Consider the following 26,047-nt stretch of genomic DNA (forward strand, 5'->3'; position numbering starts at 1 on the left):
CCAGGCGCCTCTGTCCATGGGACTTTCCAGGCAAGAATAATGGAGTGGGCTGCTATTTCCTACTCCAGGGGATCTTCCCAAACCAGGGATCGAGCTAGCGTCTCTCGTGTCTCCTGCACTGGCAGTGGATGCTTTACCACTGATGCCTGGAAGTCCATAACGGTTCGTTTCTCTATTTCCATGAAAACCCTTGCTATTGTCTGATTAGAACCATCCTAATGGGTGTGAAGTGATTCTCATTGTGGTTTTGAGTTGCATTTCCCTGATGACTCATGTTAGCATCTTTTCATGTGGCTATTAGCTATTAGTATGTCTTCTCTGAAGAAGTGTCTATTCAGACCCCTTTTCCTGTTATTTTTTATTGAGTTGTAAGATTCCTTTATATATTCTTGATATAAATCCCTTGTCAATTATGTGATTTACAACACTATTCTCAACATGTTTATAAGACTTTAAAAAAAAAGTTGGTCTTTCAGTTATTAGATAGAAATGAGCCATTAATTTCTATTAAAATTTTTCCAATCGACATACTCCAATAAAAACTAATTAAAAAAATTTCAACAGCCTAGGAGTAAGGAAAAAATTCTCAAAAACAAAATTCTCAAGTTGGTTGAATGAGCTGGACTTTGGTTGTTTAGAGGTAAGAAGGGCAGTTTGGTCTAATAGCACCCAATGGCTGGCCCATGGGTCAGCTGTATCTCCGCATCACCTAGAAAGTTTATTATTATTAAAAAAACAAATTCCAAGCCTTACCTCAGACATACTGAGCCAGAATGCCCAGAGGTAAGACCAGGGAATCAATATTTTAAAAATCCAGATTTGAGAACTATTTTGCCTTAAATTATAGTGAAACAAAGGCATGACTTCTCTTTCTGGGCAGGCAAACCACCTCCTCTATCAAGTGGAAGAACATTAACATCTTAGACTCTAGTAGGAAGCAAGGAAAAGGTTGATGGCAAACAGACTGAACTGTCAGAAAAACATCAGGTTCACACCCTGCATGACTTTTTCGTGAGGAATAGGACTTAGTCCAGGGTAAGCTGGAAATGCATGTGTTTAAAAATAACAAGGTTGGCTTCGTGGTCAAGTTCCTTTTCCAGCTGAGGTCTTGATGGCCAACTTTCAACCACTTTGGCTCCAGACAGGGCGACTTTAAGCAGTTTCTTCTATGATAGGCAGTCAGCTCCTTTACATAGCCGCTGACTAATCCGTTGCCTGTTTACCCATTTAAGATACCTTCCCAAAGACATGCAGTGAGTCAGTCCATTCACTTGACCCTTCATCACCTGGGGATATCCATTAGCAACAGGAACACGCAGAGCCAAGAAGCGGGAATGAGCCCATTATGCACTGTGTCTCTCAGAGAGTGAGGAGATGCAAGGGGGAAGGACCAAGGTGAGCCCGTTTTCCCCTCCTAACTATAATCAAAACTCTGTGGATGGGCTCTGGGCCTGACCCCTGCTCCACTGCCTGTCCGTCCAGAGCTGTCCTGTCGTGAATGGCTCCTGGCATGAAGTATAAGGTGACAGGAAAACCTTGGGATGTTTGCTGACGGAGTACGTGACTTTATGGTAGAGGCTGGTGATCTAGTTTGCATCTTGCTTATAAGTCATTAAAAAAAAAGAATTAGTTGCCAGCTTTTAAGCATCAATAGACCTCCTTAAAAAAAAAAAAATCAGGATTTCCATTTTATTTGAAAAAATGAAGACCTGCAACCCTGGGTTTTTGTTTTCACAGTACCTGTCAATTACTTCTCTATGTCTCACTCTGAGGACGTTGGCTGGTCACCAATAAGCATTTCACGTCAAGTTCACATTACTTTTTTACTTTACATGTACTATTTATTTACATTACCTACTTGAATCCTGTAGACATCTGAAGTTGCCACTTCCCCGTCATCTCATCACTGCCTATATCCAGAGGATTTTGAGGTACTCCACTTACTTGTTCCCCCAAGGTCCAAACGATTATACCCACATTTTCAACATTATTGGACTGGATATAAGGAATGACACCTAGGATGTGGCTTTAGTTTACATTCGAAACAGCTAAAACATCTCTTGGCTTATGGTCACCTGGACACAATTCTAGATTCCGGGGATATATACCCACTCATACCTTTTCATCCCATTAAGGAAAAAAGATAACATGGTAGACAGGTTGGGTCTACAGTAACTTTATTGTAACAGAGAAACCAGGCTGCAACAAGTCTACATGATTAGAGCAAATGGTGGTTTTCTTTCCAGAGGGTGAAGCCTGAGCCCAGCTGGCAGCACACAAGGGTTAAAACTGAAGCCCAGAGTATCCTCTTTCCCGGTTCTACCCTGCACGGCCTGACTCCTGATGAGATGACTGACTGCACAACCACACTGCACAAAGGGACGAGGGCCAGCTGGGCAGAGGCAACGTCCCCACGTTGAAGAGGATGCCAAAATAAAGCGGTTTACCTACTCTCTGCTATTCTTTGCCAAGAAAAGTGAGGGTATTGGGATGAGCAGTAAATAATGTTCTTCGTTCTTCAAATAAATAAATCGTATGGGATGGGATTGATGGTCACTCAAGAAGTAGGACAGGACGAATATCTGGGCTAGTTACAGATCTCTGGGCCAGAGGAAAGGAACAGCAGTGATTAGGGAGAAAAGAGGAACAATAAAATCCTGCAGGTACTAGAAAGAAAAGCCTTCTTTCTCTTTTCCCTAAATAAGATGGGAAAGAGCATCTTTTATTTTCTCCCACTACAGTGGTAGCAGACTCGCTGTAAAACATGATTTCCATAATACAGTTTGTTGACAAGTTGCTCAGTCACGGGAGGACAAACATGAGGCTGACTGCTAATGTTAGAACTTCATCTTTTCATAAAGCCTCTAACAGGTGCTGTTTTCAGGCTGGTTCTACAGAGAAACCCGTGACACCAAAAGGTATTTCACTTAAAGCTTCTGAAATATTGCAATGGAGTGACTGACAGGGTTTTTTTTTTTTTTTTGGGGGGCTTTCTCGTACATGTAAACTCTGGTGGAAAAACTGGAAATAAAGGATGAGTTTGGTTTACAGCCACAAAGTTCCCGACACCAGTCACAGGTGCCTCCGCCCTATTTCACTGCACGTTCTTTTCTGAGAAACACATTCAATCGCTGAGTTTTAAAGTACTGTGGTTGGAAAAAAAAGATCCGCTTACCACCATCCACCCTCCCTCTTCCTCCATGTGGATTTCATAACAGCAGAGGCTGAAGACAGGAAGGTTGTCTCTGTTCCTGCTGACCAGGGGAATTACTTGGTGACCTGGTGAATGGCGTGAGCAAGGTATGCCACGTTGCCTGAGGTGACCCCTGCCACAGAGATGCGGCCATCCTTTGTCATGTAGATGGAGAACTCCTTGGTCAGCCGCTCCACCTGCAGAGAGGAGAGTGTGTGGGTGCTTCCTGGTTGAGGGGGGTGGTCTCCCCAGCCCTGGCACAGCACAACTAGCCAATGTTTAGAACAGAAAAAAAATAACAGAAGCTCTGTTTTCTCATTTAAACCCATTCCTAGAGTTTGGTGTGTTAGCTTAAAACAAAAGAAGAATAAATAGCTATCTTAAAGTAGGATGTTGAATTCTGAGGTAGGGAAAGGTGAAAAAAATCTCAGATTCAGCATTTCTAGAAAAATGGATCCAGAATCTAGCTATGGAATAGCTACTTTTCCTATCAATATTCAGGCTCTTGCTTGTTCTGGAATCTTTTGAGAAACAGTGCTGGTCATAAAAATGACCAAGGCAAGCTCTGTTCTTCAGAAGTTTATAACCTCACAGAGTAAACAGATAGGTCAAGTACTAACAAAAGATAAACGACTAACAAAGAATAAGACGAAATGAATGCTTCTTCCTAGAGTAATCCTCGGAGAAGGCAATGGCACCGCACTCCAGTACTCTTGCCTGGAAAATCCCATGGATGCAGGAGCCTGGTAGGCTGCAGTCCATGGGGGTCACTAAAAGTCGGACACGACTAAGTGACTTCACTTTCACTTTTCACTTTCCTGCATTGGAGAAGGAAATGGCAACCCACTCCAGAGTTCTTGCCTGGAGAATCCCAGGGATGGGGGAGCCTGGTGGGCTGCCGTCTATGGGGTCGCACAGAGTCGGACACGACTGACGTGACTTAGCAGCAGCAGCAGCAGAGTAATCCTAAATACACAGGTGACCTGAGGAATTCTGGTTTGCAAGGACTGATCAGTTAGTCAGTGGGAGAGGAACGGGAGTCTACCCACCTGTTCAGGCTTTAGGCCTGTGTAACAAAACATGCCGATCTGGTCAATGATGTGCTGCCAGTTGTGGGAGGAGCCCTCCTTCTTGAGGTTAGACACCAGCTGTGTCCGCATGCTGATGATGCGGTCGGCCATGCCCTTCACTTCTTGCAACCTGTAAAAAAAAATCCCCCAAGATGTAGCTCAGTTCTGGCCAAGCCCTGACAGATAAGCCAGCTCTCAGTGCTTTTATTAATACCTCCCTTGAGTACCCCCCAAGGGTGCCTCAATTCTCTGTTCTTGACCAAATCCTTGTCTGGGAAGAAAGCTATTTGATAGCTTTCTGCTTTATATCAGAAACACTATGATCAGGCAACTAAAATAGTTGACATAATGGAGTTATTAAGGAAAATGAACAGAGTGCCTTTCTACTTACCAGATGGATACTGCCCAATTTATGAATTATTTAATAAAGCCAATTAGATTTTCAAATTAAAAAAAAAAAGAAGAATGAATAAATCATTCTAAAACTTACGAGGGCTAAGGCTCTCCATCTTTTATGCAGGGGCAAAACCTTCAAATTAAACAGTAAAATATTACCTTATTCTTTAACATGGATGGAGGAAACATTGCCACCTTCACAGTTCAGACAGTGTACTGTGAAATGGCCATGTGCCCAGCCATGTCTAAGTGCTGAGGAGAAGGGCAGGGCTGAGACCTGGCCCTTGCCTTTAAAGGCTCGCCACCCGCGGCCGGGGCACACCTGTAAACAACCCACTATGGAACAAAGCAGGACAAGCCATGAACCAATAGGTGCTGCGTTAAGACAGCCTTTGGAAGAGAGGGCTAATTCCATTTGGGGGAGCAAAGAAAGCAGTCCTCTGGATTCAAGACACAGTCTCCCCCTTCCTCAGGATCTACCCTTTTTTTCCATTCCTGTGGAGCTCTGGGCAATTCTTGTGGGCTCCTACCAGCTAGATGACTGTGAAGAATTTACCTCCTTGTTCTCATGGGTTCACTTTTCCAAACCATCTCTCTATGATAGTGTCATGCAGAGTTAGAACAGAGGTTACAGGTTACCAACCAAAGGTCAAATAAGAGTCTTAGTCGTGACTTATCTGACCCAGTTAAAGGTTCCTAAATTTGGCACTTGCACATAAAGATGCAGATTTGCAGCCTCTCTTAAAAAACAAGAAGCTGGCAGCATTGCATTGGCAGTGCGATTATTGGCTGGAGCTGGAACCCCTGGCCCCACTAAGGATGGCATTTGATTTTAAATTTCCTGTAGTCCTATTCATCCAGTTCCACTCACTTTGAGCCTGGGCCCTAAAGGCACTGAGTACACAAAATGGCTAGATGCAGGGCCACCTCAGCAACCACTGCTTCCAAGGGTCACATCCATGATCCTTGTTGTCCACAGAATGAAGATCTGGCTTCTTACAATATCAGAGTACTTCCTGATCTGCTCCTTCCCAGCTTCGCTGCCCTTTCCATCCTCCTTACACTCAGTGTTTCTGCCACAAAACTCACTTGCCACGTTCAAAGCACATCCTGCGCCTGTGCTGATCCTCATGCACATCTCTCCCTCCAAGTTTCCTTTCGCCTCCCTTCGGAAAAGAGCTCCCTCTCTCCTCAAGGCACAGTCAAATGATGCTGTCTGCATCACATCCTTCCTCATTTCCCACTAATCAATAGCTCTTCCTTTACTCAGCATTTATCCTATCTGTCTTGTATCAATGCTATACATGTTATCTCTCTCACTAGATTATAAACTCCCCAAAGGGACAGACATCTTAGTCACCTAGCACAGTATCTCTGTCATCTTTGTACACTGCTACTGCTGCTACTGCTAAGTCACTTCAGTCGTGTCCGACTCTGTGCAACCCCAGAGACGGCAGCCCACCAGGCTCCCCCATCCCTGGGATTCTCCAGGCAAGAACACTGGAGTGGGTTGCCATTTCCTTCTCCAATCACTACAGACTTCAAAATGAATATTGAAATGCACACGTTAAAAAAAAATAAACATCTTGATAACCATTAAGGACCATGGAAATCTTTTTTAAAAACCACTTAAAAATTAAGAAAAAAGGTTATAATTCTTTGTGACAAAAACAAACCAACCCTACACATATATATCTAATATATACACACATATAATAAATATATAGACATATTATTAATGTTACAATAGGAATAATAACAGGCAAAGGGAAAAACAAAATCTGGGTTATAGTGACTTGCCCAAATTTTCTGAAATGTAATCACACAATAATTTTGTAAAGGAAAAAAATAAAATTCTAATTTAAAAAGTAGTTGATTTTTTAGTAAGCCTAGCATATATCTGAAATATCCTGAACCAGACTCTATTTACCCTCAGTGTTCACAGGATTAATTTAAGGTAGAAAAAATAGTTCTCACATGATGTCCAGGTGAGCTGAGGATGAAGTTTCTTACAGACTTAGTTCTTCTATCCCATTAGCTGCTTAGGGATCTACCTCTCAGCTAATCAGCTATACAGGATAAACTCTTACATAACAAATCACATCTTCCAAGACTCTGAATTATATAGAGCAAGGTTTGGTAAGCTTTCTCTAAAGGGCTAGATCATAAATATATTAGGTTCTGTGGGCTGTATAACCCTCTGTCACAACTATTGAACTCTGCTGTTGTGATATGAGAGCATCCATACAAATTCATCAAGAAGAGGGTAGGGCTGTGTGCCAATAAAATGTTATTTATTAGAATTGCGGCAGCCTAGATTTGATCTGTAGAACATAGTTTGCCAACCCCTGATCTACAGCAATGTTTTCTAAACTGTGGCCATGACCCATTAGTAGGTCATAAACTCAATACAGTTGGGGGCAACTGGCATTTAAAAAAAAATTGGAGTATAGCTCAGGAAGACCAAATCCTGAGTTTTGAAAGCTGTGTGTGTGTGTGTGTGTATACACACACGTATATAGTATATATATGTATATAGTTTCAGTTATATATTCATACATACATAGGTGATGATGTAAGATATAAGTTTTATGTGGATTGTGATTAAAAAAGTCTTTTTTCTGAATAACACTAATTTAGAGCACAGGTGCCAAGAGATTCAGATAGTATAGATAATATAAAATATGCAGAAATACCAATTCAATGCTTGCTATTATTAGGATAAAAACAAAAGATATAACATTCGGAAGAAAGTTTTCCTACATAAGACACTTCAGTTTAGGAGAAGGCAGGTTTTACTCAACATGGAGATAATGGACTACAGAGAACTGCTGTTTCTGAATTAGGCCTGTCTCTTACAGGGGAAAACCAATTTATCTGTTCAAAAGTGCTGACAAAATGCATACTCCTCTCTCCTTCCCCTTCCACCTGTGGAAGCTGAGTGATAACTGCATGTCCCTATAAGCCAAGTATAAGGGAGCTTTGAAGGATCAGTGGTGGGAAAGGCAGATGGCTGGAGAGGTGCAAATCGCCTTTACCATTGTTTCCGCAAATCCGGGCTGGTGAGAATAGTGGAGGCAATCCGGGCCCCATTGATAGGGGGGTTGGAATACATGGGACGGATCAGGATCTTCAACTGGGACTCAACTCTTTTGGCTTCCTCGGCATCTTTGCAGACCACAGTGAAGGCTCCCACACGCTCACCTGAAAAGACAACATGGATCGTCTTCTGGTTCTCTGATTGAAAATGATAAAGGCAATCATGATTAAATTTGCTATGTCTTATATGTTTCCATTAGAAGCACTGCAAAAATAACTCTTTGTTATAAACACATCTTCATGTGCAATCCCTCCCCCCTCGACTCTACACTTTTGCGGCCCCCTCTCCCAGCACTTCTTCAATCTCAACAGAACACACATCACCCTCAGTCCTTTAGCTTACCGTATAAGCCCATGTTCTTGGCATAGGACTGGCAGAGACAAACATTAATGCCCTGTTCGATGAAGTGGCGCACAGCCCAGGCATCCTTGTTACCATCGCCACTGGCAAAGCCTTGGTAGGCCATGTCAAAGAATGCAAAGAGATTGTTTTTCTGGGAAGGAAAGAAAAGATGGCCAAAGCTTTAGGAATCCTTCCCAAGACGCCCCAGATGTTTACCTGTGCTTATCGGGACCATGCCTGTCTTGCTCAGATTCAACAGTTTTGTCCCCAGGTGTCAGTTTGGAGATGTTTAACTTTCCTAGAATTAAGGTATTAACATATATATATTTTTTATGTTGGTGGATACAGGCCTTCAAGAAGACATTAAGAAAAGATAATCCAATCTGGATAGAATGCTGCGTGGTCAAACAGGAAAACTGCTTCCTTGTTTTTTGGCCCACCTGTGCAGCATGTAGGATCTTAGTTCCCTGACCAGAAATTGAACCTGTGCCCCCTGCATTGGAAGAGCAGAGTCTTAACCACTGGATTGCCAGGGAAGTCCAAACAGGAAGCTCTTCTAAGGCCCACAGTGGTCTGGGTAATTATTTTGGTCCAGTCAACATAGGACTAACTTCAGCCTTTCCTGGGGCTAATGTGACTCCGGCAGGCCATCTTATTCCAGGCCTCATTATAACCATTTCATCTTGAAAGTGCTCTCTGAATGCTGTTCCCCTGTCTCATTCTGTTCGTAGCTTAGGTTTGACAGAATCGAAAGAAAGGGGAAACCAAAAGGAATGAGAATGGGAATGTGAGGCAATAGGTATCTCCCTCCTTGGGAACTTTGACGAGTGCCTTCTCTCGTAGAAGAATGAGACTCACTGTGAATAATTAACGGCAGTGCTGAGAAGAGTGGCAGACAGGAGGGGATGTGCAACAGTGGATGAAAGGGTGACCACATAACCACTGGCCAGGGCAAGTGGAGGCACCAGCAGCAGACGTCATGGGGCTGACGATGCCAACTGTGCAGACTAGCCAGAGACAAGTTTTAGCAGAATCCCATACATCTTGGCTGAGGAACAAAAGGTTATTTTCAAACTCCTAGTGTATCATGAATTACAGAACTGTTAATTATGCAAATGAGGAATTCTTTTCTGGTGACTACACAATGAGTGGAAATCTCATGCAGCCTTGAGGTTAATTCTCACTGCTAAGACTCTGCCAAGTGAAGCGTCCAAGGCTAGTTCCTAAATGTAGAACTGTCACCGGTCAGTTCACCCCCTCACCTTCACCACTGTCGCCATCTCCTTCCACTGTTCAGGACGAGGGTCCACTCCCGTGGGGTTGTGGGCACAGGCGTGCAGGAGAATGACACTCTGCGCTGGTATTTTCTAAAAAAACAAGGACCAAGAGATTACTCTGCAGCTTTACAGGAGATCATTTACCTGAAATGCACAGGGTCACCATTATTTGATAAGTAACGAAGATAACATGAGGTCTGGGAATTAGCTCATCTTGGTTTTGTTTTTCTGGCCACTCCACATGGCATGAAGGATCTTAGTTCCCCGACCAGGGATCAAATCCATAACATCTTGCAGTGAATGGAGAGGCTTAACCACTGGGCCACCAGGAAGTCCCTGGACCACCAGGAAGTCCCTCATCCCAGTATTTTAAGTTGGATATTGGACTCAAGTAGGGAGACTTCAAACCTCCACAAGGAGGTTAATTCCTTATTCCCTCCTGCCCTGAGAGCCACACTTACTGAAATGTCCTCAATAGCGCCTGTGAAGTCAAAGCCGCACGTCTTGGGGTCATAGTACCGATAACTCTGGAGCTGCATGCCAGCATCCCTGAAGATGGGTGTATGATTCCCCCAGGTTGGTTTGGGCAGGAAGACATCCCGGCTGAACTTAAAAAATCTTTGCTAAAAGATTGAATGAAAGTGAATGGAAAAATGAAGAAAGGAGAGGCCAAAAAAAAAAAAAAGTATATTTTACTGAGAGGAGGTTTTTCTCTACTGAAAGTCAGCTTCTCTCTATGATTGAGAGACAGTGGTGACTCAGCAGTGAGACTTCCTGGGTTGGTTCAGGCTCCGACAATTATACTGGGCTGTGTCGCCAAGGATTTGTCTGGGCTCACTTTCTTCCTCTGTAAAATGGCATTAACTAAGTCTCCCTCAGAAGATAAAACATGTTAAAATATAAAAGTTCCTAGTTACAGTACGTGCTCAGTAAGTTGTACTTCATAATAACTCTTCTAATAATTGTTTCTTCTAAGTACTTCCATTCCTCCCCTCCTCAAACTTCATTTATCAGAAAACAGGAAATCTTCCAGCCTTGTGGAAAGAGAAAATCTATTTCCAGGTCAGAAGTCAAACACATATGGAGTTGGGAACCCCATCATCCCTAATTTACAGACCATCTTACTGCTCTTTCATGAAGGAGTTTCCAGACTCACCAGAAAACTGGCTCCGATCCTTAAGGCCCCGGTTCCAGAAATGGTCTGCACGGTGACATACTGAAGGAGAGAGGTGAGTGGTCAGTGACGTGCAGCAGTCTCTCTATGGGCCCATGACTTACCCAACCTGAGCTCAGGCCCACAGAGAGGCACTGTACAGTCAGTGCCCCTCCTTCTTCAGAAGCTGAGGACACCCTTCCAAGGGAAGATTTGGAAACAAGAGAACAGCACTATTGTTTTCATTCCATTTTCTAAGTGACAGATAGACTCTCCTTGCTGCTGCTGCTGGGTCGCTTCAGTTGTGTCCGACTCTGTGTGACCCCATAGACAGCAGCCCACCAGGCTCCCCCATCCCTGGGATTCTCCAGGCAAGACTCTTCTTACACGTTCTCAAAAGAGCTGGCTCTCCACTTTCCAGCGCCTTTGCTGATGTGGACGCTAATTCCTTATTGCCTGGCCTGAAAATTGTCAGTCATACTGTGTTGTAGCAGAAATTCTCAGGACACAACTCCCACCTCAATCAGATATGAAAAAGGACTGATTTATATATAGAATCTAGACTTAGATGAAATCGAATGACTCTCTGAACATGAAAAAGCAAGTCATCTTAAAAAGTCAACAAGTATGTTAGAATAACATTATTACATGAATCATAGCCTATGAGTTTTCATAATCTGAAAATATCTTTTGGGTAACAGGGAAACGGCCTCAGTAAATCTTCAAATTGGTCAACTTTAGGGGATGAGGAAGAAACTACAGTTAGGGTTTTTTTTGTTTGTTTGCTTGAAGGCACCACAAAGTACTATGCTCTACAAAACCTAAGTCTATTTTCTGGACTGGGAGGCGGTGCATTAAATGGTGGGAACCCCTACTAATGTACTCTTTCGTAAACAAAATTTGCCTATGCAAACTTCGGCATGATAGAAATAAAAACCTAACTGTAGATCTGATAATAAGACTGACAGAGGCATGGCAATTTATAAAAGAGAAACTGATGTTATTTTATTTAAACTGTTATTTTAAGATAGGCCAGTCTTATACTTAGCTATAATTCACTCAAGGAACACAGACTAAGCAAAAATTACAGAAAAATATAGACATTTTAGTGACTGGTAAACAGGTGGTTGGATCTTGCCTGGTGGCTCAGACCGTAAAGCATCTGCCTGCAATGTGGGAGACCTGGGTTCAATTTCTGGGTTGGGAAGATCCCCTGGAGAAAGAAATGGCAACCCACTCCAGTACTCTTGTCTGGAAAATTCCATGGACGGAGGAGCCTGGTAGGCTATAGTCTATGGGGTCACGAAGAGTCACACACGACTGAGCGACTTCACTTTACTTCAACAGGTGGTTGGTTGACAGACAGCCATCAGACCATATTTTGTCCATGACTTACGATCAATAGTACATGACCCTGCGGTTGAGGGTGTATGCTTCTCTTGGAGTTAATGAACTGATGTACTGACTTAGACCAGTCTTATATAAACCATTTATTCTGGCCTGGGGAATAGGCAAGGGAGATGTGCTAGTTTAGCTTTGCTACTGTGTGTGTTTTCCCCCAGACTTACCCAGAAAAGTAAATATTTAAACACACAAATCTATCTATTTAACAAATATATTTGCTTCAAAGGCAAGTAAACTGTAATGCACATGAGCCCACCTGTCAGGCTGGCCGGCTGTATCCCACGTGCATGAAGTGGCTTATGCTTTCTCTGTGGGTGCATACAAGAATCTGTTTGTAAAAACCTCTTTCTTTCCTAGAAAGAGGGCCCCCCAGGGAACTGGAGGGGGGAGACATCTAGGAGTCTCTTGTGCATCCTCTCAAGGCTATAGCGATGCGCTCTGCCCTGAGAGGAGGGAGACACTCACAAGTAAGCATGGTCTGCTCTCTTTCTACATGCAAGCTGGCTGTGAAGAGGCAGCAGAGGACCGCCAGACTTGTCTTGGCCCCAGCAGTGCCCTGTGGCTTGTTTTCCGCCTGTTTCCTGTACCTAAGCTGAAGCGTGGGAACAGAGGGTGAGAGCGCTAACTTCAGGCCTTAAAACTCGGCACAGTTTGGCACTCTTAAAAGCCATTCAGTGTAAAACGAGCAAAAGCTCACACAGACTAACAGCAAAAGCAGTGGCAAATCTTTGGTCAGATCACAACATTTCATATTCCTACTCCATTTTGGGAATTAGTATTATAGGAAATCTTCTATTGAATGAGTGCCAATTTACTATCTAAAGGAAGAGACATTAGTCATAGTGTAGCCACCTCCAAACAGTCATCACACACAAAGTGATACATCTTTTCTTGTTTAAATTATTTCAAATTTCTTTAATCTGTTAAATTTAAAAACAGACCCTGTATGATGCCAGAGTCTGTGCTACTTACCCGGCCACTTTTCAACACTTCATTGTTCTCACCCAGGGCTAGTTCTGCAGATGCCTTACAAAATTCAGCCAGCCCCGCAATGGGCAGGTATTCTTTATCCAAATTTTTTGCAGCAATCTGCGCCTCCGCCTAGATAAGGAAAAAATGTTTTCTAAGTTAAATTTTGGAAGTAAAGCCTCTTTTAAAAAGTTTGGAGATACTGTCCAAGAAGAAGGGTAACTAGAATATATTTTATAAATAGCACAGAAATTTTATATTTTTTAATCATATTTTATTATTTTTTAAAGTTAGGTTTTATGTGAATGGGTAGGTATATGATATCTCTTGGTTTAACAAAAAATGGCAGTCTCGGGATGCACAAGAGCAAATCAAATCTGAATACATAAAGGGGGAGTATTTTAAGGTATATGCCAATCTAAGAGGGCTTCCCTGGTGACTCAGATGGTAAAGAATCTTTCTGCAATGTGGGAGACCCCTGGGTTGGGAAGATCGCCTGGAGGAGGGCATGGCAACCCATTTCAGTATTCTTGCCTGGAGAATCCCCATGGACAGAGGAGCCTAGCGGGCAATAGTCCATGGAGTCTCAAGGCTGACAGTTATAGTCACGTATCTTCATGCTTTGGAGTCAGAGGCCTGGCTGACCCTTACTAGCTGTGTGACTCTGGGTGATTTATTAACCTCCTTGAATTTCAGTTTGCTCAACAGCTGTTTCTAACCCTCATATGACTCAGGTAAAGAGTTAGGAGGTAATATACAAAAGTATGTGGTAGTGTTTCAGCTTCTGTCAATAGTTAACACATGCTAAATACTTAATTTTTTAAATTAAATTTTATTTTTAAAAAATTTGTTCAGGCAGATAATCTTTCTTTCTTCTCCTTTTTATTCCAGGTCTTTTAAAAAATTAATTAATTTTTGATTTCACTGGGTCTTCACTGCTGTGCATGGGCTTTTTCTAGTTGTGGCACACAGGCTTCTCACTGCAGTGGTGTCTCTTGTTCTGGAGCATGGGCTCTAGAGCATGGGCTCAGGAGTGGTGGCACATGAGCTTAGTTGTGCCAAGGCATGTGGGATCTTCTTGACCAGAGACTGAACCCCTGACCCCTGCACTAGCAGGCAGGTTCTCACCCACTGGACCACCAGGGAAGCCTCACGCCAAATACTTTAAACTGACTTACTGAGAACAAAAGTAATCCCTGCACGACCTGAGACCCAGGAGCCAGCAGTTTTTCTGAGTCTTCTCATCACAGCTATTTCTTAAGTCCTTTTTTTCCTAGAGAGATGACACCTAATCTGTACTCCTACACACTCAGAAATTTCTTCTTTCGGTGGTTCCTTCAGCCCCTGCTCTGTTACTGCAGTGGCTCACAAGGGCCTGAGCCAGCCTACTGAAGCTCAAATGCGGTTCTTTACTGTCACCCAAAATTATGCTTCTGTAACTGCCACTCAGGATGCCTAGTTCTGCTGTTTGTAGCAACAACACATCACTACCCCATGTTTGGAAGAAACACAGCAGCACATTGATATTTCATCAGAGGAGGTGCAGATGGAAAGGAAGTACTTTCTTTTAAAAAGTTGTTAGAAGGAAATTAGTTACATTATTTAGAGTTGTGATAACCAGTAAAAAGACTACTAATAAAAATATAACAAAATAAAATTATTTAATAGTTCAATAGGATGAAAGGACAGAGCATGCCTAGGTAGTTGCGTCTTATTAAGGCAATCAAAATAGGAAAAATGGAAAATAACAATGGTGACCCTCATCTATAACGGGCTATTCCTATCAACAAGAGACAATGTTTAAATTCTTGGTCCTTTTGTGCATCCTTAGGATTAATCATTATAGTCAATTCAGTTCAGTCACTCAGTCCTGTCAGACTCTTTGTGACCCCATGGACTACAGCACGCCAGTCTTCCCCCCTGTCCATTACCAACTCCTGGAGCTTGCTTAAGTTCGTGTCTATCAAGTCGGTGATGCCATTCAACCATCTCAACCATCATTACACTCTGCCTGTTTTACAGATAATCACAGAAGTTCAATATTGGAAAAGATCATATACTCCCAACCTCTCACTTTTACAGCTAAGGAGACTACCCCAGATAACACATGTGATTCAGGTAGTGAGTATCAGAACGAGAACCCAGGTCTCCCCAATCCAGGAGTCTGTCTTCAGGAGGGCCCTTCAGTTATTTATCCCCATCAAACAGATGTCTAGCAAGCTTACCTTCCGGACACTTGGAAGCACGTAAGGCTTTCCATTATCATCCCGGTAGGCACCAACTCCCAGGTTCATCTTTTTGCTGTTGGTGTCTCTCTTAAAGGCTTCTGTTACTCCCAGGATGGGATCTGGGGGCCCCATCTCCACATGAGCCCACCAGGAGCTGAAATGGGAAAAATAAGATATCAGTCACAGTACCTAGACTTCCATGGCCAGAGACAACTTGGATCTGCCAAAAATCCATTTCAAGAAATGTCTACTATTTCTTCTACTATTTCTGCTATACTATGCTATACAGTATAGCAACAGACACCAATATAATACAATACCTAAGATGTCACAGCAGTTGCTGAAGAGTGGAGAAGGCCAATAATATCAATACAAATGCTTTGAGAGGCAAAAGGCAGGGACACCTGAATCATCCTGGGGAGGACAGGGTGGATGTACATGCTTTCAATGCAGTCCAAACCTGACTTGAATTCCCAGGCAAAAGATATCACAAGTAATTTGGCAGTAAGAAGCTGAGTGGTAAATGACGAGACAAGAGAAGGAAGCAAGGCCAATGTAAAGTTGTTATGTAACACACCCAACCAAGGGGGTTGCATTTTAGCCTGTTTACCAACTTGTTGAGGGCATCATTTGGAGAGCCTGCTAACATACAGATTGCTGGGCTCTACTTTGGATGCAGTGAAACTATACAGAATCATTTAAGTTTTTTTTTGGAGGGCAGATGGTCATCAGGTAAGAACAGTGATGTGAATAGATTTTTATAGCTTGTCTGGTCACAAGATGGTCACTGAATGCAGAGGGAGAGGAAATGCAGAAGGATCACTGAAAAATCTGGTTCCTTACCCAGCAAGAGAAAGAGATGAAGGCTTGAACCAGGTCGGGGCAGTAGTGGTGGAGATGACAAAGAACTGCCAGGTATTTAGAGCCGGTTGTAACACTGCACTGATTTCCTTATTACTTATTGAGTTAAAATGTTTAACAATGTTCAGCATTTTATATTTGTATCAGTCATGATTTTACCTTAAAAAATATCCTTTAAATGAAATCTTGCCATTTTCGGCAATGTGGATTGACTTGGGAGGGCATTATGCTAAGTGAAATTAAGTCAGACAGAGAAAGGCAAATACGGTATATCACTTACATGGGGAATCTAAAAAATACAACAAAGCTAGTGAACCTATCAAAAAAGCAGCAGACCCACAAATACAGGAAACAAACTAGTGGTCACCAGTGGAGAGTGTGGAGGGGCAATACAGGGGTGCAGGGGGAGTGGGGGTGCAAGCTATTGGGTGTTAAGATAGGCTCAAGCATGTATTGTACAACACAGGGAATATAGTCAATATTTTGTTATAACTGCAAATGAAAAGTAACCTTTGAAAAGTTGTATAAAAATAAGAATTAAAAGAAAAACCATATCCTTTCAGTGTTTGGGGTCATCCACTATTGCCCAGTGGATTTACCTAGTGGGGTCAGATGAACTGCCTTGCTGGGGAAGTACATTCCCAGAGTGAATCCCAAAAGGGAAACGCACCTAAATAGCTTTCTCTAGCTTGTTCCCCACTCCCTACTAATTTGGGGGTTCTGGTTCCTTTATGGTCAGTTGTCAGCAACACAGACTGTGAATGTGGTATTATGCTTTGACCATTAGTGATTTCTGGAAATGGATAGTAGAGCTCTATTCTCCATTGGGCGAGATGACAGATACTCTGGTTTGCTGTTGTTTTGCATCTTTATTTATTTGTTTCCTTATTTGGCTGCACCAGGTTGTAGCTGTGGCACATGGGATCTTCGATCTTTGTTGTGGCATGTAGGATCTTTAGTTGAGGCACGTGGGATCTAGTTCCCAGATCTGGGATCGAACCCAGCCCCTCTGCATTGAGAGTGTGGAGTCCTAGCCACTGACCACCAGGTAAGTCCCTGCATGTTTATTTTGGTTGTGCCGAGTCTTTGTTGCTGTGTGTGGGCTTTCTCTAGTTGCAGAGCACAGGCTCTGGGCACTTGGGCTTTAATAGTTGCAGCTCCTGGACTCAGTAGTTGCAGTGTGTGGGCTCTTGAACACGGGCTCAGTAGTTGTGCTGCATGGGCCCAGCTGCTTTGTGGGGCATGCAGAATCCTCTCAGACCAGGGGTCAAGCCTGTGTTCCCTGCATTGGCAGGTGGATTCTTATCCACTGGACCACCAGGGAAGTTCCCTGCACCTTTTCTTTTTTTAAAATAAGACTTGAGATTGTGTGTTTTTACTCCTCACCTGTAACTGAAGTTATAGTTTTTTCTTTTTGGCATGCAGGATCTTAGTTCCCAGAGCAAGGATCAAACCCGTGTCCCCACCGGACCACCAGGGAAGTCCGAAGTTACAGATCTTAAGAGATATAAGGTCTCCATGTATAATTCAGAAAGTCTTTTTTTTTGTTTGTTATATCTCTGAGTGTCTGAATGTTAAATGTTTTCCATCTCTGGCGAGAGATGGAAAACACTGATTAGATTACTCTATCTCTGGTAAAATAGATTATAAGAACCTCAAAGTAAAGGTGCTCTGTTCTAATTGTTACAGAAACTGAATTTTTAGTGCTTAAAATGTGCTAGACTCAATTTTTCTTAAACAGCTCAGAAACATTTTAGAAATTCAAGTTCATATAAATTAAATCCTTGATAAATAAGACTAAATTTGATTAAAAAACCCAGCTATATATTTTATTTATTCATGTTAATATAATACAAGCATACGTTTTATTCTATGTGGGTTTGTTTTTTCTAAATTTACACTAGTTCACTTGATAAAAGAAACTAACAACACTCCTACGGGTGCATGCTCCGTTGTGTCCAACTCTTTGTGATCCCACATGGACTGTAGCCCACCAGGCTCCTCTGTCCATGGGATTCTCCAGGCAAGAATACTGGAGTAGGTTGCCATTTTCTTCTCCAGGGGATCTTTCCAAACCCAGGATCAGAGCTGCATCTCCCTCCCCACCCCACCCTTCAGCCTGTCGCAGAGCCCCTGTTTGAGTACCCTGGGTCATACAGCAAATTCCCATTGACTATCTGTTTTACACATGGTATTGTAAATTTCTGTGTTACTCTCTCCATACATCTCCCCTTCTCCCTCCTCTCCTCCCACTTTGTCCATAGGTTTGTTCTCCATGTCCATTTCTCCATTGCTGCCCTGAAAATAAATGGCTGATTCTTGTTGATGTATGACAGAAAACCACACAATCTGTAAAGCAATTATCCCTCAATTAAAAAAAAGAAAAAGAAAAAAGCCGCATCTCTTACGTCTCCTGCAATGGCAGGTGAATTCTTTACACTGAGTCACCCAGGAAGCCCAACAGCACTCCTAAACACCCAAAATTATGGAAAATGTAAATTTGTGTTCAACCAATTCTTATTTTGACAAATTTAAAATTTTAACAGTAATAGTATATTTTTTAATATATTTTTTAAACTGTACTTATTTGGCTGCACTGGGACTCTGCAGTGGCACGTGGGATCTTTGATCTTCATTTTGGCATGTGGGCTCTAGTTCCCTGACCAGGGGTCGAACCCAGCACTCTGCTTTGGGAGCTGCTGCTGCTGCTGCTAAGTCGCTTCAGTCATGTCTGCCTCTGTGTGACCCCATAGACGGCAGCCCACCACGCTCCCCGTCCCTGGGATTCTTCAGGCAGAACACTGGAGTGGGTTGCCATTTCCTTCTCCAATGCATGAAAGGGAAAACTGAAAGTGAAGTTGTTCAGCTGCGTCTGACTCTTAGCAACCCAATGGACTGCAGCCTACCCGGACTGCAGCCTACCAGGCTCCTCTGTCCATGGGATTTTCCAGGCAAGAGTACTGGAGTGGGGTGCCACTGCCATTGCTTTGGGAGCAGGGAGTCTTAACCACTGGACCACCAGGGAGGTTCTCAGTAAAAATATACTTTTACTTTTTATTAACAGACTTTATTTTTTAGAACAGTTTATATTTAGAGAAAATGGAATAGATAGTACAGAACTCCTGTACACCCACCCCACAACAGTTTCCTCTTAACATTTTATATTAGTATTGTACACTTGTTACAATGAAAGAACCAATGGTTGCTACATTAAGTCTACAATTTATTCAGACTTTTTAGTTTTTACCCAGTGTTCTATATCTGTTCCAGGACACCACATTACACTTAGTTGTCATGTCTCCCTAGGCTCTTCTTGCCTGCGACAGTATCAGACATACCTTATTCTGATGATGTTGACTGCTTGTGGGGACTGGTTAGGGATACTCTGTAGGATGCCCCTCTTTTGGAATTTGTCTGATGTTCTTCTCATGATTAGACTAGGGTTATGGGTTTTGGAGAGAATTTTTGGGAGAACTGTAAATTTTGGAATACTCGAAGACAATTTCTCAGATCTTTGAATAACTTAAAATCTTGGATTCATATTATAATGAGTTAACAGAGTAATTAATCATTGATACAGAGATAACTTCTAAGTATGACAAAATACTGAAATGCTGATTACTAAGCCTAATTAAATGCCTGTGTAGGACTGACATAAACTCTCTCCCCTGTTTTATCTGTGAAATGTAAGTTACTTTGGTTAAGATTATAATTATTGAGTGGTTGAGACTATACTATGATCAACAGTGACACAGAAATAAATGTGTAAGTTTTTGTTTTTCAAGGGAAAAAAGTGTTGTTCTAAAGCTGCTACTGCTGCTAAGTCGCTTCAGTCGTGTCTGACTCTGTGCGGCCCCATAGACGGCAGCCCACCAGGCTCCCCCGTCCCTGGGATTCTCCAGGCAAGAACACTGGAGTGGGTTGCCATTTCCTTCTCCAATGCATGAAAGTGAAAGTGAAGTCGCTCAGTCGTGTCTGACCCTCAGTGACCCCATGGACTGCAGCCTACCAGGCTCCTCCACCCATGGGATTTTCCAGGCAAGAGTACTGCAGTGGGCAGTTGCTCTCAAACATTTTGGTCTTTGTATCCCTTTATTCTCCCAAAATTTACTGAGGATCCAAAAGAGCCTTTGAGCCTTTATTTATACGGCATAGGCCTACCAAGATTTACTCTATCAGAAATGAAACTGAGAGACTATCCTAAAGTGTCAGTTTGTGAAAGAACAAGTAAGACACACTTTAGGGGAGTTGAGTTCTATGGTAACCTCACGGGTAGGATTCTGGGCTTTTATTGCTGTGGCCTGGTTCAATCCCTTGTCAGTGAACTGAGACGCCACAAGTGGTGTTACATGACAAACCTTAGAAAGTGAATTTTGTTTTGATTTATAATAACTGGGTCTGAAAAGAAGCTACGGAATATGTTGCCATTTTAATAAGGTTTTTGCTCAATCATTCTTGGTGATTTTACCAACAATATGAAAGGTTACTTTTTACCTTTTGTGTAATCTGTCTAGATGTTAGAGATTCTGTGTTTTAGAAAGCAGAATACTTCTCTATGCTTTATGTTGACTCTTAAGTCTTTGATTATTTAAGGATAAATTAGAACAAATTTAGTAGATTAATCTTAGTTTTGGCTAGCAATTTGGTGAACAAAAGAATTTAAGGTACAATGAGTTTTTTTTTTCCCTTCTATTTTCCAACTCAAAGTTGTTTTTTTTAAAATTTGATGTTCTGCACATTTGAAAGAGCCAGGTTCTTTACAATCATGTTATATGTTTATATTATTTTGTGGTTGTTTTGATCATATAGGTAAGCAATGATCACTATTCTGGCACTCACAATCCTTCATTCATCTTAATCAAGGGACCAAATATTAATAACATCTAACAACACTTTCACTTGACCTTCCCCAAATTGAATCATAGCTACAGAAAACATAAAAATTTCAGGCTATCTTTTACCAAAAACTATCTTTGTGATTGACCCCTGAAAAGCACTATCTTTTTTTCCCCCCAATAAAACTCCTGGCAGCATGGATGCATTAGTGGATAAAACTGAGGTTTTACCTCATGGTAAATTACTGTTCTGAGAAAAAGATTATTCTAGATTTTCCTTCAGGGATAATGAACAGAAAGGGTTTTATTTTATAGTTTCATATTATAGAAAACAAAGTATGATCTCTAAATCAATTGCTGAGAACCTGTTGTGTGCTAAGAGCTGGGTATAAAAACACAATCCCTCACCACCAGATTAGCCCAGTGGAGTGACCAGTAGGGAGTTACAGACAATGTAGGCTGGGGGGTGGAGGTGAGGGGGACAATGTACAGTGATGAAGACAGGCTCAGGGCATAGATTATTATTCATGGGGGCCCTGAGGAAAGGGCCTGATAGCCTGGGAAGGGGAGTGAAGTACAGGCTTAGGAAGGCTTCCAGGAGAGGGTGACCTGAGAGCTAACTGCTACAGATGAAAGGAGGAAAAAGACAGTCTAAGCAGAGGCTAGGGGTAAGAAAGAGCCTAGGGTGTTGCAGTAGAAACTGGAAGCTAGGGAAGCAAGGTTCCCAATGACTTAGGTGAAACAGCCCACCTTTTTCTAGTAATCATTTATCCAGTCCTAACTAATCAAATGTTTCAGCACAGCACAGCACACTATCCACACTGAAAGCCTGATGAATTATTATTATTTCATTAAAATTTCTTTCCCAACAATCGTTCTCTTGTTGAACTTGAGGCCAGTCAGCACTAATATACCTCTTTCCTCCACAAGGCACACGGGATAGCTGTTCAGACACGGCCGCAGAGGTAAATTTTAGCTCTCCTGACAAGGTGAAAACTGTCTCAGTCTCTGGAGCAGTAATTGGTGTGTACAGCTAATTCTCTCTTGTCAAAGGGTGGATTATTCCATTTTCAGATTTCCCAGGCTTTTACTTCTTTTAACAGCTTGCCCTGGGCAATGTTAGGACTGGGCAAACAGCATGGATTCCAATGCTCAGTCACCTACCAGCTGTGTGAGCACTGGCAAATCAATTAACTTCTCTAAGCCTCAACTTTGCTTACTTGTAAAGTGGGGGCACAACAGTACCTATCTCAGAGGGTTGTTATAAGGATGAAAGGAGTTATTAAATGTGAAACACTCAAAAACAGGGTCTGGTACACAGTGAGTGCTTGATGTTAGCTGGTATCACTGCTACTAAGTAATTACTACTATATATTTTTTTAAACCATCTTGCCAGTAGTACAGAGACTGATGAGGCAAGTATATAAAAAAATTCAAGGAGCGTAAGTTATAACTTTATGACCAAATGCAGGCCTTTCTTGCTTTTCAATGATTACTACTCAGTTTTTTTCTGGAGTCTTGGGAGATATCATCAATTTTCCTCCTTACTAGCACTCCTGCCAGGAGTCAAATTCCTTCTCATTCTTTCTCATTGTTCTAGGCTGCTAGGTTGTTTCAGTACCTAAGCAATAGTAAGAAACAGATACCCCGAAGCAATTTCTGAACTGTGCCTGGCGAAAGCTTTCATTATATCCTACCCATGATTCAGACCCTGAAAACATGTAGCCATCTGCCCATCTATATCACTATCATTAAATGATGAGTGCAAGGAACACCCTGAATACCTAAGGACATAGAACTTTTAGTAAGCAATTTTCACTTTTAAAAACACAGTTCTATTTCCAAGGCCTTCCATCAACAATGACAGAGCACTGCTCCTAAACCACAAGGAGAAGGCACCCTTCTTATTAAAGCGTATGAAAAGCAATTATTTGTCAAGTTCTTTAAAAAGCTTATCTAGTAGAGAAATTTCTTCAGAAATCACAGCCTTGAGTCTTCTGGCAGAGAAGTCACTGAGAGTGCTATCTTTTAAGAATTCTAAAAGAATTTCAAAATATTAAATCTTAATCTAAATAAAGGAGCAGGGATATTTCATTTGATTTAGTTCTACATCAGTAAGGATGTTTGAGTCCTTTATGCTCTTTATTATTCTATTGCTTAAAAGGGTAAAGATTATACCTACACTGCAAGAACTCTGTTTTTAAGAGAGTACTAGTGGGAACCAAGAGTGCTCCAGGGACAAAATTGATGCTGATAACTTGTGGCCTACAAAGCACTCTTATCTATGCACTTTGGACAAAAGTGCAAAACTTCAGCCATTGAGCAATACTGACCAGCCAACCAAAAGATGTCAGGTGCAAAGTATGCAGATAAACACCTCCAACTCAAAAACTCTGCAAAACTTTCTGCAGGCCTATCTAGTGCTTCATAGTTTTAAAAATGCTTTCCCTCAGATTCTTAATTTAAAATAAGAGAAGTTAATTAACTTGCTTATGATCATAGAACTAAAAACAGCAAAGACGATACTACAACTGTGATCTTCTTACTGGTTACTGTACCACTACTGTACACGGCCTTTTAAAGGGTCTCCTGATACTCTTTCAGTTATTTCACTACAAATTAAATAATCAGAATTAAATAACAACAGATATCTATAAAATACATTAGCATATTTTCCTTTCTTCACTGTCCTGTGACTCTGTCTCAATTCATGTTACTGTGTTTTTACAGCACAATAAGGAAAGGTTAAATGTTTAGTGCTTTCTGTATAAAAAATGCAGCTATATGAAACACTTGAACTTAGTTCATTTAAATGACTCAAGTATGAAAATAAAGTATTTCATAGGATAAATACCCAGTTCTTCAGAATACCAACTGCCAAGGTTTCACTGTATTAGAACGAGCTGTTAAAAAAAAAAAAGAAAAAGAAAAGAAACTTCAACCAGTTGAGTTTATTTTTCATAAATGTTTTCCAACTTTACCATTTGGCTTTAGGTAAAGATCACATCCACAGTGGCAGGAAAGGAGGTTCTTACTTTCTTGCTGTCTGAACAGTTAACAGTCATAGCCAGGCCTGGCACCTGTTTCTATCAGTCAATCATGCATCAGTGTTAAACCTGAACATCTCAACTGCAGGTGCTCACATACTTTAAGACTTTTTTGGTACACATTTTGCACCACTCTGGTTCCCCTATGTTTAGATTTTGAACTAAGATACAATGTGAAAATGTTGTATTTGTCTCTGTTGCATTAAGTTAAAAAGCAAAGTTTAAAGTTAAAATATTTCATTTGAAAGGCATGCCAGCCAATGTTCTAAATGCTGAGACGGAACAGTAAACGTAGTAGGTATAGTCTCTGCTCTCATGGAATTCACATTCTAATGGGGAAAAGACACAAAAGAATCAGGCTGTCAAAGTGAAAGAATGACTAAAAGGTCAGAGCCACGGGGATTTTCACCAATTACTTTGTAAGTAGAGCTGAGGGCACCCAGTCAAATCCAGAGAACAAGAAGATTTACAATGGTGAAACAGACTGTCACTTGGCTATAATTTTAGGCACTACTTTCTGTTCTCCAAATTTGCTGCATAAATGATAAGCCCTCCCTAACTCTGGCCCACTAGATAGGCGGCCTTAAAGAGCACAGCTTGACAGTGGGCCAAGAAGGAATCAAATCAGGGAGAGAAGAACGGGAAAGCCTGGGCAAACCTGGACAGGGTTTGGAAAGAACAAAGTGTCCCGCCGGCTTAGAGGCTTCCTGTATGCATTTAAACGAAAAGGCCAAGACACGTCCGAGAGGTCAAGGCTTCGCTCTTTAGAGTTATTATCTGATTGCGGTGGTTTTGGAGACTCGGTTCCTGATTAGGGAGTTATTAAGGACACTGTCCCAAATCGGCTTCTTGAGTGAATTAAACAGCCTGGCTTAGGTCTCTCCACTAGGAAGGGATTACTGACTCGTTTCATGCGCTGCAACCTTTTCTCTGCAACACATCACACAGTTTGAAATGACAAATTTGGAATTTTTGAGTGGCACCGACGCCTCCCTCGGGCTTGTTTGTTCACTGCAGTATCTATCTAGCACAGGTCTAGTGCCTGGCTCTGTGAAACTGGGATGAAGAAACACTAGATCAAAAAGCAGAGCGAGCGGGAGGGGAAGAAAGGCAACTTTCCTACGGCCAGACCTCCTGAGGGATAAAAGGCGGGAGGGGGGGGTCACTCAACCCGGACTCTTAGATCCAAGGGCTAAAGGGCTGGGGGAGGGGTCACTGGTGACTCAGGAGACGACTGGCGGGAGGATGCCGGGAGCCAAGGCCACAGAATGAGAGAGGAAAGCCGGGCCCGAAAGCCAGAGCCCAAGAATCTTCCTTCCTTGAGCTTCCTTGCCCCGACGCACAAACGGCCGTCAGCTGCAGTCCGCCCAAGCCTGCCGCGGCCCAGGGAGACTTCTACGGGTGAGCCCCGCCTCCTGCCCCAGAGCTGCCGGTCAAGGGCACACGCTCCCCAGGCCCCGCAGCCAATAGGCGCGAGGCAGAGCCGGCGCCGCAGCCAATCCGCGCGAGGCCTCCTCTGCGCCGCAGCCCGGGTGCTCTCCCCTCGCTCCCACCCCCAACTGAGCCGAAACTGAGATCCCACCCCCGCCCCCAACCCCTAATGGAGTCCGGGTGCTGTAGAGGGACATACTTCCTAACCCAGGGGAACACGTTGGCATGCTCTCCAACAGTCCCAGGGACATGGGAGCGGTGGGATGTAGGACCCAAAGGGTCATTGTGAGATGTGGACGCTCAATCATCAGCCCCCTGTGAATCCGAGAGGGGAGCGGAGAAAGTTGGTGTGTGAGGGTGCCCGCGTGTGCCTACAAGGCGGGTTAGATGTCCTGGGGCGCCGGCAGCTCGGCTGGGCAGGCCTGTCGCCTCAGCTCCTTTTCCCCCTGCTTACCTGGCTCTGGCAGAAGCCGCGGCAGCGAGGCCTGGGTGGAAAGCCGCGGCGACTCCGGACAGGAAGCGGCCAGAGTGCAGCAGGGCCATGGTGGGCGGCAGGCAGGCAGTGGGTAGCTGGAGGACTGAGCGGAGATGCCAGCGGGCGCGGACCCAGAGGCGCGAGGTCCTGCTGAAAGTAAGGGCAGCGACTTCCCGGGAGAGGCTAGAGCGGCCTCCCGCCAGGCCCCGAGCCGCGTCACAGCGCACCCTGGCGGTCGGAGCGGAGCGGCTAGATTTCTGTGCAGC

The 26,047-nt window shown here is 42.9% G+C and overlaps 1 protein-coding gene across 1 annotated transcript; it reads right to left on the reverse strand.

Annotated features, from left to right (window-relative positions):
• Positions 1 to 2,160: 2,160 nt before the first annotated feature.
• GOT2 (glutamic-oxaloacetic transaminase 2) lies at positions 2,161 to 25,972 on the reverse strand. The gene is made up of 10 exons (XM_061387403.1): positions 25,761 to 25,972; positions 15,130 to 15,286; positions 12,908 to 13,036; positions 10,535 to 10,594; positions 9,840 to 10,001; positions 9,364 to 9,468; positions 8,102 to 8,252; positions 7,698 to 7,863; positions 4,243 to 4,393; positions 2,161 to 3,390 (listed from the first exon to the last, which is right to left on the reverse strand). The coding sequence occupies exons 1-10, from the start codon at positions 25,847 to 25,849 to the stop codon at positions 3,268 to 3,270; spliced, it is 1,293 nt and encodes a 430-aa protein (XP_061243387.1). The 5' UTR covers positions 25,850 to 25,972; the 3' UTR covers positions 2,161 to 3,267.
• Between the last annotated feature and the right edge of the window lie 75 nt (positions 25,973 to 26,047).

Source organism: Bos javanicus, chromosome 18 (assembly GCF_032452875.1).
Source record: "Bos javanicus breed banteng chromosome 18, ARS-OSU_banteng_1.0, whole genome shotgun sequence".
In the NCBI taxonomy this organism is placed as follows: domain Eukaryota; kingdom Metazoa; phylum Chordata; class Mammalia; order Artiodactyla; family Bovidae; genus Bos; species Bos javanicus.